This window comes from Anser anser (genome assembly GCF_964211835.1).
Source record: "Anser anser genome assembly, chromosome: 1".
Lineage (NCBI taxonomy): Eukaryota > Metazoa > Chordata > Aves > Anseriformes > Anatidae > Anser > Anser anser.
This window is the reverse complement of record NC_139720.1, coordinates 195,252,080-195,265,447: the sequence shown is the minus strand read 5'-3', so window position 1 is coordinate 195,265,447 and position 13,368 is coordinate 195,252,080. Positions and strand designations below refer to the sequence as shown.

General features: G+C 38.2%; 1 protein-coding gene across 1 annotated transcript in view; it reads left to right on the top strand.

The window, feature by feature from the left end:
• CUL5 (cullin 5) overlaps positions 1–11,360 on the top strand; it is a 33,062-nt gene extending 21,702 nt beyond the window's left edge. The window contains exons 12-19 of the mRNA XM_083849910.1: positions 1,039–1,171; positions 1,700–1,831; positions 2,463–2,586; positions 3,347–3,522; positions 3,641–3,802; positions 4,502–4,620; positions 5,955–6,078; positions 7,679–11,360. Of these exons, the coding sequence (XP_083706036.1) occupies positions 1,039–1,171; positions 1,700–1,831; positions 2,463–2,586; positions 3,347–3,522; positions 3,641–3,802; positions 4,502–4,620; positions 5,955–6,078; positions 7,679–7,873 (1,165 nt within the window). The 3' untranslated portion in view covers positions 7,874–11,360. The remainder of the gene's footprint in view (positions 1–1,038; positions 1,172–1,699; positions 1,832–2,462; positions 2,587–3,346; positions 3,523–3,640; positions 3,803–4,501; positions 4,621–5,954; positions 6,079–7,678) is intronic.
• Positions 11,361–13,368: the final 2,008 nt, after the last annotated feature.

Sequence of the window (13,368 nt, the reverse complement as noted above, 5' to 3'; positions counted from 1 at the left end):
AGAATTTAGTTGGTTTTTTTTTGTGTTGTCAGAATCTTGAAGACTGCTATTCAGAAATATGTCAGAACCCATTGATTAAATAACGGCTCTGCCATGTAATAAACAAAAGATTAGAGATCTGCTTTTACTGCAGGTGGTCTTAAGCAGCAGACGCCAGCCTGCAAGCTGCTGCATGAACTAAAAAGGATGAGTTCTCTGAAGAGTTTTCACAGCCGTCTACTCTAGGTGACAAGCAAGGGTGAGAGAATGAGGAAGAGCACTGGATTCATGAGCATCCCCACAGCATCTTACCTGTAATCTTGCTCACTGCCTTTGTTTCTCCTAGAGAACCTTTTACAGAGTGCTGGCCCTAACAATTTGAGACTGGCAACCAGGGGGTGCCACCTGACTTTAGGAGTAGGATTGGTTATCGGCACTATTTTAGTCAACAGCCTAGACGCGGGTTCAGAACACAACCCTGTGCTTGCAGGCCTTTTGAAGAACTGTCTATTACTGAAGAATCTGTCTACTGTAGCATCTTCTTGTTCGGCTTTTTTAGTCTCCCAGTTGTTAGCCTGTTCTTTCTGCCTGTTGTAATTTGACCATGTTACTAGGTGCTAGGTGTGTCAGGTTTTGCCTTCTGAGAAGTGCAGTGCAGGAAGTTGTTCTTGAGACTTGTCAAGAGACCACACGGGCAAGATGAGTGAGACATTTCGCAATGGTATTTGTTGATTCTTTACTGGAATGCTCACTGCTGTGCAATATTTAGTTGCTTAAAGCTACAGTTTGAATGTAGTCATAGACAGAGTTCTAAAATTAAAAGCAGTTGGAGTGATCAAGCTGTAGAAGCTGTCTGAAAATGTTAAACAATATTTATTCTTCTAAGAAGAAAAGGGAGTTGTCCTTAATTTTTCATTAGCATAACAAGGGTATGAATTCTCCACCAAGCTCCCTGCCAAGGGATCAGGAAAGAGTGATCTGTCTTGTTAACAGTGCAACTACTCCAGAATAGCAGGATTCTCTTCAGTTTGAAGATGTGTTTGTTGTTCTTTTATTTAGTGTTGGATTGAAAACACAGCCGGAATCCAAATGCCCTGAGCTTCTTGCTAATTACTGTGACATGTTGCTAAGAAAAACACCACTAAGCAAAAAACTAACCTCTGAAGAAATTGAAGCAAAGCTTAAAGAAGTGGTACGTTCTTGCTTTCTTCTATTTGATTAGTCTTGAATGTATGTAGTTGTTTATTTCCTTATGTGGGTGGAGGTCTTGATCTTCAAAAAGCTATGCGAAGTGTAACAGTTGGGAAAGGAGTTTCTTATATCATGAAGTGTGAGTGTTTATAACTTGTTAACCATGCAGTGTTTCATGTCTCTGTGTTGTCAGATCACAAAATTGAATATGCTAAATTATTGCCTATATCAAACTAGGGTTACGGTAACGAATGTTAATATAGAAAATTATACAGGATACGTTTTCATGCCAGTTGTTAATGTCTTCTCTGATTTAAAAGAAGTTCCTTGATGGCTGACAAATGAAGAAATCAGAGGTGTGATGTTATAAAAGATTCGTAGCTGATGGCTATGATATGATATAGAATAGTACAGCTCCTCTTAAGGCAATCTCAGGTAGCCTTTTCCTGCTTCTTAGTCCACAAAGGCATGAGATGGGCATTTAGAGACTTGTGAGATTAACAGTGCATATTAAAATCTTTCTTGACAGCTTTTGGTACTTAAATATGTACAGAATAAAGATGTTTTCATGCGATATCACAAAGCTCACTTAACACGACGCCTGATATTAGATATATCAGCTGACAGTGAAATTGAGGAGAATATGGTGGAGTGGCTCAGAGTAAGTAGCCTGATGACTTTCTTTTGTTTGGTTATTCCTGTTGCTTCTATTAATTCCCACTCTTAGACTTAGATATCCTTCTTGCTGAGGTGAGTTCTGTTTTAAATCACAGGCTACTTTCATCTTCTTACGCTTCAATTTTATTATGATACTTTGTGGGAGTTAAACAGTTTAGCTTTCTTTCCTAAGAGAAATGTTGATCCTAATAGTGACAATGACAGATTTTAAAATATTTCACATATGATTACCTTCATATTTTCCATATGCAAATGAGCAAAATGCAGCATACTTGTTGTTTAGGTATGTAAATTATTTAAGACTGGTGGCCTAATTGTGAAACTTTATGTACATTTGAACATTATTTGCATGCTTTAATTAACTGATTCCTTAATGCATGCATATGTTCTTAAGCACCTGGATTTTTAAAAAAGAATCAACATATGCCCGTAAGGGGTAACTGCTTGCAGTCCATACAAAAAAGACCTTTATATTACATTGCTGCTTGTTGTAATAAGGTGGTGCTATCAGTGTACTTTACTGCTTTTCATTTTTTTAGTTTGTTATTTTAAAACTGAAGCTTTTTGTTCTTAGCTATCTATGTCATAGTTTAGTGTTCTGTTTGTTTATACAGGAAGTAGGTATGCCAGCAGACTATGTAAACAAGTTGGCTAGAATGTTTCAAGATATCAAAGTATCTGAAGACTTGAACCAGGCCTTCAAAGAAATGCACAAAAATAATAAACTTGCTTTACCAGGTATTGTTTTCCAAGTGATTTGCTGTTTTTAATTTCTCTTGCGGGAAAATAATTCTGAGTCTTGAGTTAAAAATTACATCAACTGCAGGTTGAACATAGTCTTTGGGGCACTGCTACCCCCTAGATTGGAATGTCTGCACTCTGTGTAGACTCTGCTTTCTCTTACAGTTGACACTTGAGCTATATTATTCTGGTAGTTTCTGTGTTTTTCTCACTATTAGCAATCTTGTAGATACAGACTCCCTAGCTAATTGTAGCTAAATTCCAAGCAAGATTTGAATCAGTTTCAACCAGCTGAATGCCTTAACTACCCCCTTCTTTCATGTCCTCATCATTCTTCGCGAGTGCTTCATGCTGTGCTCTTCCTTACCTGCTGGTGGGAGAGACGGATGCACGCTGTTAAGAGTTCAGATGACATTTCTGAGATTAAATTTCACTGATGAGAGAGAGGCTGGGGAACATCGAGGTTTGGACCTGTCACTGCTGAAAAGCCTTAAGTAGTGCTTACAGACATCAGCTATAAATCTGCATCAGTGCGTAAGGAGCTCTGCAGAGGCAAGCCAGAAAAGCAGAGGTTTCAGTCAGCATTGCTGGCAGAAAGCCAGTGGTCCATAAATAGAGTACATTAATGTTTAAATAGTTAGGCACCCTGCTAATTTCTGAAAAGTTACTCCTTCATAATTGTATTAAGAGTAGACAAAAATGCATTCTGTTTGTCTGTTACACCTGCAGATTCATCTAACCCAGTATTGTCTTACAGCTGACTCTGTGAATATTAAAATTTTAAATGCTGGTGCCTGGTCCCGTAGTTCTGAAAAAGTATTTGTCTCGCTGCCCACGGAATTAGAAGATCTCATCCCAGAAGTTGAAGAGTTTTATAAAAAGAATCACAGTGGTAGAAAACTGCACTGGCACCACCTCATGTCCAACGGAATTGTAAGTGTCCAGTTTTTGTTGCTTCAGTCTCAATGACTGCGTGTTCTGTGTGTTTATAATAGCAAGAAAGCTTCTTATTCAGAAAGGCTTATAAACACGTTTGCCATTCTGTTCACAGATAACATTTAAGAACGAGGTTGGCCAGTATGACTTGGAGGTAACAACATTTCAGCTAGCTGTGCTGTTTGCATGGAACCAAAGACCCAGAGAGAAGATCAGCTTTGAAAATCTTAAACTGGCAACTGAACTCCCTGATGCAGAACTTAGGAGGACTTTATGGGTATTTCCCTTTCTCTTGAAACAGATTTCTTCCCAATTTTTGTACTCCGGAGTACTGGATAAGTATTTTTAAAGCGCTATCAGATAACACTTTGAAATGTGGACGCCTTCCTTGCTAATTAATCCGTTGTAATGCTGGCTCCTTGCACTACTGTTGAGCACACACAGCCTTTACATTAACATGCTCTATATTCTCAGAGTTACATATTTTAAGCTTTTGAAAACAGCAAAACCTTTCTGACCGCATACTGCCTAAAGCACACAGCTGTGATTGTGGTTTATGGAGCAGGACTGGTTTAATTCTAGGAACTCACTATCACTCGATAAATGTATGTTGCTTAAAAATAACGTCAGTGTTTGCTCTATCAGACTTTTAATAATTTAGCTCACAAATAAAAAGAGAAATCATGTAAATGAGACTTAATACCACAAGCTACTCTGTAGCCATGAGTTTGTGCATTTTACTTTGTGTTATTTTACTTATGCTAACTCGGTTTACCAAATCTCTTTCTGAAATATGGCCCCTTTCTGGTTTTACTAGTATCTTTGTGTTGCCCCCTAGCAGCTCCAAACAAGGCTACATGGTTCCTCCATTACAGTCTGCACAGTGGTGAACAATGTTCTTAAATAGTAACTTGTTTCCATTTAGAAAGTCTGGTGTTTTATTTTCATTCTTTTTTTCCCCCCTTTTTCTCTGTAGTCTCTTGTAGCATTTCCAAAGCTGAAACGTCAGGTTTTATTGTATGAACCTCAAGTCAATTCACCCAAAGACTTTACAGAAGGAACCCTCTTCTCGGTGAACCAGGAGTTCAGTTTAATGTAAGATGATGTTTGAAAATGAAAATAACAATGTGCTATTTTATGATTAAGGGAATTCACCTTAACCTTCATCCTTGGAAGTTTTCAAGATTCAGCTAGACACAGGCTTTGCTATCCTATCCTTACTTCAGTTTTAGTGGTAGTCGTGCTTCAAATAGGTGGTTGAACCAGATGACCTCCAGCGGCTCCTTCAGACAAGCGTTTGTATGGTTCTGATTTCTGTGAAGTTAGACTTCTTAAACACCTAGGGAAGAGGTGCAAAATGTGAGGCTCTATCTTGCTGTTACTAATGAACCCATGAGATTCCATATAGAAAGAACAGCATGTAAGCAGAACCCGAGTGCTTCCATGCAGAACACCCCCAAACACACGCAGTTCCAAAAGCAGAGTTTTAAGGTAAAGGAAATGGAACTGCGTAATATTCTGGTATGCTGCCAAAAGCGGGGCGTTTTGGTGTGACTTCCATGAGAGAGGAGTGTCTTCATTTCAGTGAGAACTGCAGTGCTCTTCTACTGGTGCTTTGAAATCCTTCAAAGCACACAGTAGTATGGAGAGAATATATACAGCCTCTTTTATATTGATTTTTGCTTCTCTTCATTATCAATAACTACAATTAGAACTGGCTCCTTGCTAGTAACTTGAGTTCAGGTCCTCGTACTCAGTAGCAGCTGGACATCTGGATCTGTGCAGAGAGAGAGGTGACAAATCTGCTGCTCTTGGGGCTTTGTTTCTTGCCCTTTTGCCCAGGGCCACGATGGTTTGTTCATGTCGTCAGGATCACAAGCTTTGGGAAATGATGCAAGCACATGACAGAAGAGTCAGGCTGCACAGAAATTTTGGGGGTGACTGCTGAAGAATACCATGAGCTTTTTTGTTATGTTTGTTATGGTCTGTTTTTTCTCTTTTTTTTTTTTTTTTTAATGCCATACAGACAGTTCTTGTGATGTAATGAACTGGTCCCATTTTCTGAACTCTGTTGTAATATCTCCTTTGAAGAACCCTAGTTTTATATAATTAAAGTGAAATATATTTCTCTGGAAATCTATTCTTTAAAATAGCGCTGGTAACTTTTCAATTTTGGACACTGTCAGTTTCAACTGTGATTTTTTTTTTTGTAACGGTAGTATATTCATGTTAGTTTTTTCCTTTTTTTCATGAAGGAGTTGGCATTGAATTCTGATCTGTCAGCTGGCTATCCCACTCCTGCAATGCTAATAGCCTATAAATATCTGATATATGATGGTACTCCTTGCTGCTGTAATTTAAGTTTAATAGGAATTCCTTAACTGAAAATGTATTTTTGCCTTATTTTTTATACAATACAACTTTTTCAGAAAAAACGCTAAAGTTCAGAAAAGGGGCAAGATAAATTTGATCGGTCGATTGCAACTTACTACAGAGAGAATGCGAGAAGAGGAAAATGAAGGAATAGTCCAGCTAAGAATATTAAGAACCCAGGTTAGTAAATGTCAGAGGAATATAAAATAACCTTATTTCTTTTCTTGTATTACTGCTACTGCATGTTGTCCACATTTGAACGTTGATGTATGAAATGAATGCTTCTGGATCCTACTGGCTCTTACTTCTGCTACGTGCTTTTGATACTTTGTGAATAGCAGATTTTGTGTGTGCGTGTGCTTGTGTACTTGTAAGCCTCCTGTTCTAATGCAACAGATTATAATATTAATCAGGACAGAGCAGCTATTAAGCAAGTAGTGAAGGCATAACTGTGTAGTGATGGGTAAGGTTGATTTACCTGGGCCACCAACACGAAGCGTATATTCAGATCTCTTTGACTACTCATCTCAGAGATGGGATCCCTCTTTCCTGATAGCAGTATGGCTTTCTGAGAGACCTCTTTAGAGGGAAAGTTTGTAATTGCGTCTTGCCTGTACAGACTGCTTTGTGGTGGATTGTCCTTTTTCAGTCAGGTATCGTGTCAAACCTTTTGAGCTGACAATTCTCAGCAACTGATTTGGGGGAGGGCATCCCGTCATTACTTGCGATGGAGTCTCAAAATCCCATTTTACCTCCAAATTGCAGGTTTCTTCTGATCAGTCAGATTAGACTCCAAGCCATCCAAGTTATAAACTGTCACCTGACTTAGCATCCTGGACATTCTTTCAGCCGAAGGATTAATGCCTAGTTGTGCTTATCAAATAAGAACTCCTTGTGAATGTCACTTTGACACCAAACTCGCATTTCACAAAGTATTCACAAGGTGTATCTCAAGTCACCCTGGAAATGGTGACTTCTGCTCAGAGAATGTAGGACAGGTGAATGACCATTACAGGTTTTAGTGACTAACACTAGATATAAAAAGCAACAGTAGATTCACCTTTGACTGGAGTTGTCATACTTCTCATGCAAAGACAGTTTGGTATCTACTTTGGCCAAGGAATACAGCAGAAGAATGTGACTTACACTTAGTGCTTGATTGCTGGCAAATTCAAAGCTGTATGCTTCATGGATTTGTAACTTTAAACATGTTTTTAACATGTCCTAAACAAGCCTTTTGTGTACTTCTTTGGTTTGAGTTTTGTCAAGTTCTTGGCCACAACTTAAAAGGTAATGAACTCTGTTGTTTGACCTTGCAAGTAAAAAATGTTCTTACATTTTTTTTTCAGCATTCTTGGTTTTATTTTACTTTGTTCCCTCTTATAAGACTAGGGGAACAGAAACTTCCAGGAGATCTTTCTACTGTTTTATTCTAGTGTTTAAAGTCTAATCATGATGGCCTACTTGGGCAACTGGTTATAATTCACAAAGGTGAAAGAAAGAAACACTGTGTTTGGAGAGTTTCTTTTCAAGTGGGTTAAGATTTGGCCCTCACTTGAGAAATATATAAGCCAGAACAGATGTTGGCACTGCCTTGTTTTAACCGGGGAATGTCTTAAGTGCAGTATTTATGATGGCAAATAACTTTTATATTTGATGTTTTAGGAAAAATATACATTTCTTTGCTGCCTTGCCTTAACCAGGAGCCAACTATTAATGACGTGTTCACTTTGTTACTTCCACCAGATATTTCAATTTTTTTTCTCTTGTTCCCCACCAGGAGGCTATCATCCAAATAATGAAAATGCGGAAGAAAATTACTAATGCCCAGCTTCAGACTGAACTGGTAGAAATATTGAAAAACATGTTCTTGCCACAAAAGAAAATGATAAAAGAGCAAATTGAATGGCTTATAGAGCACAAATATATCAGAAGAGATGAGTCGGATATCAACACCTTCATATATATGGCATAATTTAAGGACTCTGTGAGATGCTGAAAACATAAATGGAAGGGTGCTTGGACAGACAGCTGCAACAGTTTGTGCTGCAGAAGGACTTGTTTTGACTTTCATTACGTATTAAAATCCCTGCCTTACCTTAAAGAGGACTATATTTTGCCAATCTCATTCAGCTAGCATGATGGCATTCCCTTCATGTTGCACACTTTTAACAGCATGCTGTTTTGTGGGAAACTTGCATTCATGAAGAGCCCATTGTGAACTTTTAAAAGTAGATTTGATTTACACCCACTGGGAAGAATACAGGTTTGGGTTTTTAGATGACCAGTACTTGCACAAGGAAAAAATATTCAAATATTCATGCACTGAGGAACTGCTATTAGTTTTGTTTTGGTTTTTGTTGTGTTTTTTTTTTTTAATGCGATTAGGACTAGAAGTAGCACTTTCACTTTTGTGTTTTGGATCAACAGAGTAATGTACTGTCCACCTCTGATCCTTTTTATGTAATAACATTTGAGAGACACACATGCCTCACAAACTGATATGTATTTGTTACAGTTAAAATCTGTTGGCTAGAGCAGTGCTTCAATCTAGTAACTGGATTTTAATATTTGACACATTAGTGACACAAAACTAATTCCAACTCATGGGTGATATTTTTCCTTAAGCAAGAGATCATTGTTTTTAAATTGCTGTAAAGAAGTGGATATACATTATTGGTTACTTTACATTATTTGGACAGGTGATTTGGTACAATCGTTTTTGAGAAGGTAAAGCATTCTTGAATGATACTTCACTCTAAAAACAGTTTTCATGGGTGGTTCTATTATAGTGAACAGAAATATTAAGTGTATTTCCTTGTACATTTAATATTTGTATTCCAAATGTTTAAGTATGACTACATATATCTGAATGCATTAAATAGTAATTGATGCACAAATCCCCTGGAAAAAGGATAGCACTCGAAGATCCCTGTATTAATTCCTCATTGGTAACTCTAACCTTCGATACATATATAATCGAATTTGACTGGTTTTGTTCCTTGAAAGTCAACGCCTTTATATAAAAAACAAACCCTCTGCTTTTTATTTTGGAACTGGCAGGATGGGAAATACAATTCTGGTGAAAATGGTAAAAAGCTAAGGAAAAATACCTTGTTTAGCGTATGCAGAGAGAGTGCCAAATACACATCAGGATTTTCAACTTTTTAATGTTACCTCTTCTATTTTCAATCATCTTAAGTAGTTGTTTGGCAATGCCTGCCTCTCTGCTACTCTGAAATGTCCCAGCATGTACTGGACTTATAATAAGAATCACTGGAACAGAGTGCCTGTCTTGGGACAAAAGGTAAGTTGAGCTTTACTCAGTTATGTATGAATATTCTTATATAAATTGCAAGTGTGCGATTTTTTTTTCTTACCAGTTCAAGTACAACATCTAAAGGTCTTGTCTTCTCTGATGATTGAAAGGGGGTAGAGGATATAATTAACTTTAGTCAAAAAGAAAAGCCTTCTAATAAGATAGAGGAAGAGATTTATTTAACATGGTTGCAGTAAAGGATATAATAAGAGTGGTTTGAAAGTGAACTCACTACAAGAATGGCTGTTTGCCCCCTTAAAGAGGCTGCGTGCTGTTAGTAATGGAAATGCCAATGGGACTGCCTAAGAACAGTGTGTACTTGGACATCTGTTTGCCTAAGTAGTTTGCAGTAGTGAGGGTTTCATGAACAAGAAGAGATGGGGAGAAATCAAGACCTGGTAAATTACAATTGATTGAAATCCCACAGCTTATGTTACATGTTTTTACTGATACTCACAAGTAGATGCTGTTTAAAAATATTGCATCTCTTATGTTCCCCAATGGTGTTGCTGTTGAGAATCAAAAGCAAGTGGTGCTCTGTGTAGTTAACCACTTAAACTCTTGGAATATTAGAAAACAAAATTCTAATAAAAGCCTTGTGCTACAAGACTTTCAGTATTTGTAACTTAAATTACAAGTAATAAATGCTCACTTGGGATTGTTGGAGGGAAACTGACAACCCAGAGCTCTAAAGCATGACGGTCTGAGCACGTTCTTTTCAACATAAGGAACTCCAGCCCTTAACCGTTGAAGAACAGGTATGAAATTGTCACACAGAAGGAGCTGTAAAGGGGATAATGCTAAATCAGAAGCCATTGATTAAGATTTGAGAGAGAAGTTGGTGGGCTCCATCTCAGATACAACTGTTCAGGAAGGCAGAGAGTATGCAGAAAGCAACAGGTTGCTGAAAGCTAATGACCTACATCTTCCCTCAACTAATAAATATGAAATAGTGTAACCTAAATGCTATCTATATACTTCTCAACTCCTGGAATGTGGAAATACAATTGGTAATGTGCCTATGACATGGTCATTTTTCTTCAAATATATACCGAAGATGGATGTCGGGTTTTTTTTATTAAATCTGAGAATCACACCAGCAAATTTGTTAAAGATGCAGAATCTCATTTAGCATCCTTCATCAGGTCACGTTCACCAATATGCACTTAAAACTAGGATCACCTGGGGCACAGGGAGATACCTGGGGTAAACTGTTCTTTTGGGGAGGGCAGAGTTCAGATCTCAATGAAAATGAACTATTCTTCACTTGCAATATGGCAACAACGCACTTTTAAGGCTGCAGTTTTTAGCTATGAATATACATGTCCAAAGACCTTGCTTAAAGAGGTGCTGCATCTGAAAAACATGTTGCCACACACACTGCCACGGTGAATAGCTACGGAAAAAAATCTGTTGTAGGAGAGGGGGGAAAAAATCACTCGTAATGGGTTTAATTAAAAAATACTGTTAAAACTTTCTCTGTCCCAACAACGTGATGAGTATCTCAGTTTCAATTCTGAAGTCTTCCATTTTCCTCTTTCCACAGTTGGTGTCCCTAGCTCCTATTTTTGTTCATCTTTCATTTGTTCTGACTGTAATGCAATTACATTTCCAAGAGAAAATGTGACTTTCTTGTTTTCACCTTTTTAAACTTGATATAAGTGTTCTGAATGTTCACATGTTGCATTGATTTGCATTGGGATGCCATTGTCCTGTAAAGTGCAAATTTTAAAAATACAATTGGCAAAAAGATTTGATAGTTTTACAGAAAGATTTGCTATCTTAAACTCAAACTGTTTTCTATTTTCATCTAAATGACTGGGATGCTATCTTTGTAATTCTTTGAGGTCACATTTGTGAAATAAACAATACATGAAAGCTTTCCTGTCATATACACTATATGTAGTCTGGAGTGTTGAGCAAACTTGAGTTCCTGAGTTGTAATATCTATCTACGTATGGTATTTACAATTTTGAATGTGTGCCACTACCAAGATAATAATGCTGTACAATTTTGAATGGTGGTAGTTTCTGTATGGCAGTCCAGCTGAACTATTTTGATGTACTGCTTAATTTTTGAATTTTATTTTTTAAGTTGTATAATTTATTTTCTTGCAAAATAAAAAATGTAATATAAAAGACTACTCCTTTTAGCAAGATATTTTGGTCTCTTTCCCCTGCAAAATTGTTTAAGTCTAGTTCGGGTACTGCTCCTGAAAAAATACCATTATATGAAATTTGCCAGATTGCAAGTCCCAAAGTCTTGTGATCAGAGTAAATTTAAAATTTAAAACAAAAAAAAAGGGGGGGGGGGGCTAAAAGACTTAATTCCTTTTTAGTTGTGATTTTCAAGTACTTGAGGATATACATAGAGTTATTTCAGTTTTCCAAATTCTATTTAGAGATGAGCTGTAAGTCTTGCAATTTGAATTTGTCAACACCTGCCATGCCAAAAGTGGCTTGGGGTGCCTGACTTTAGGGTATTTTTTAAAATGGTTATGTCTCCGTGTAAGTTACTGGGATGTAATTGCCAAAATTACAAAAATATCAAATATTTTGGTTCACGTGTCTCTGCAGTTACTTAAAACGAGCATCTCGGAAAATTACTGGTGTTGTTGCCAGATTGGTGGGACCATCAGGTGCCCGAACTGCACTAAGCAAACAGAGGTGTGGGAGCCGCTGATTGCCCACAGGAGCACTTCTACTGCAATGGCTTTTCTTCTCCAATTGTCCTTGTCTTCTAATGTGAAAATTTTTTCTTACGTTTCAACTCCTTTTTTCTTTAAGTGCACCAATTAAACGTAATGTTTTGTGCTTTCTGGTATAGGCAAATACTAGAATTATTTGTGTGGAATAAGTAGTATTTTTGAGCGACTGAGTGCACATGGTAATGTTCAAACTGGCAGGTTGTGTAGATAGAGCTTTCATAGCATGTTGCCATTATTTCTAAACTTTTTTTTTTTCTTCACTCTTAGGGCAAAATGTCGCCTTTCACAACAGTGGTCTTCTAGGTGAAGTCGTTCTCAAGAAATAAGCCAATTATCACAGCAGTTGCTTGGCTGAATCAGCTCCTACCAGTTCAAATTGATCACAGCTTAGCCAGAAGCAGTGGCCTAAATATGAAAGGTTTTAAACCTGCTTCATTCTCCTACTGAACTAGGAATGGGGCTTTCTTTCTTTCTTTGCTTTACATGTAAACATCTGTTTGAACAATACACAGGTGTGGTCCCTGCTTTTCATTTTCGGTTGTTTTAGTGATGGAGATCCACTGTGTAACTTGAGCTGGATGCTGTGCACCACGTCCCACGAGTGATCTGAAACCTGTAAGAGAGAAGGGTTGGTGGCGTGTTGTCCGCTGCTTCCATCTGCTGACCTGGGGCATGGTCACAGCAAATCTTATCTCCCAAGCGAAGGAAGAGGGCGCACTGGTTGCTGTCAGTCATCTAAAACACTGAAAAGTGACAAATAGAAGCTGTGAAATTAGTATATTACAGATGCTGTTGGTGAGAAGTGATGGTAAAAGAATTAAAGGAGGGAGTGCACTATTGTGCACTATTATGTACGCTTTTCCCATTTTTAAGACCATGGTCTAACGTGATGTGTGTACAGCTCAGGCTTTGCTATCTGTTGATGTCTACTACTAAAGAAAAAAGGAAATTGGCACACCTGCAGGTCTTGTAGCAAGTAGTGGGAGGAACTTGGATCAAGGTAGGTACTGTGTAGGAGTTACTGTACTAAGCAGGTATGCTTGATGCCTGCAAGCCCCCCTGGCCCTGATGCTGTTCAGCCATCGTTCTGGGGACACTGGGGCGTGGAAGAACCGCTGGGCATGGAAAAACTGCTGTCCGTGGCATGTCAACAGTCACTGCAGCCAGACTTGGTGCCAGGGGCCTTGTGTGTTGCCAGAAGCTTTTGACAGGCTTCCACACCAGGCAGGGGCAAGGATAGTTAGTTGTCATGGAACTGGGGAAGTGAGGGCTTTGGCTGGGAGAATTCAAGTGTGCATGTGACTGAGGCTTACAAAAGCTGAGTGGCAGAGAGTAGGGCAAAACTATTCTCAGAGTCCTGTAGCATCAGCACTGTTGGGTATCTGATAAAAATCAGCAGCTTGCTTTAAAACGCTACGCCAGGACTTGCTACCTGCATCCCCAG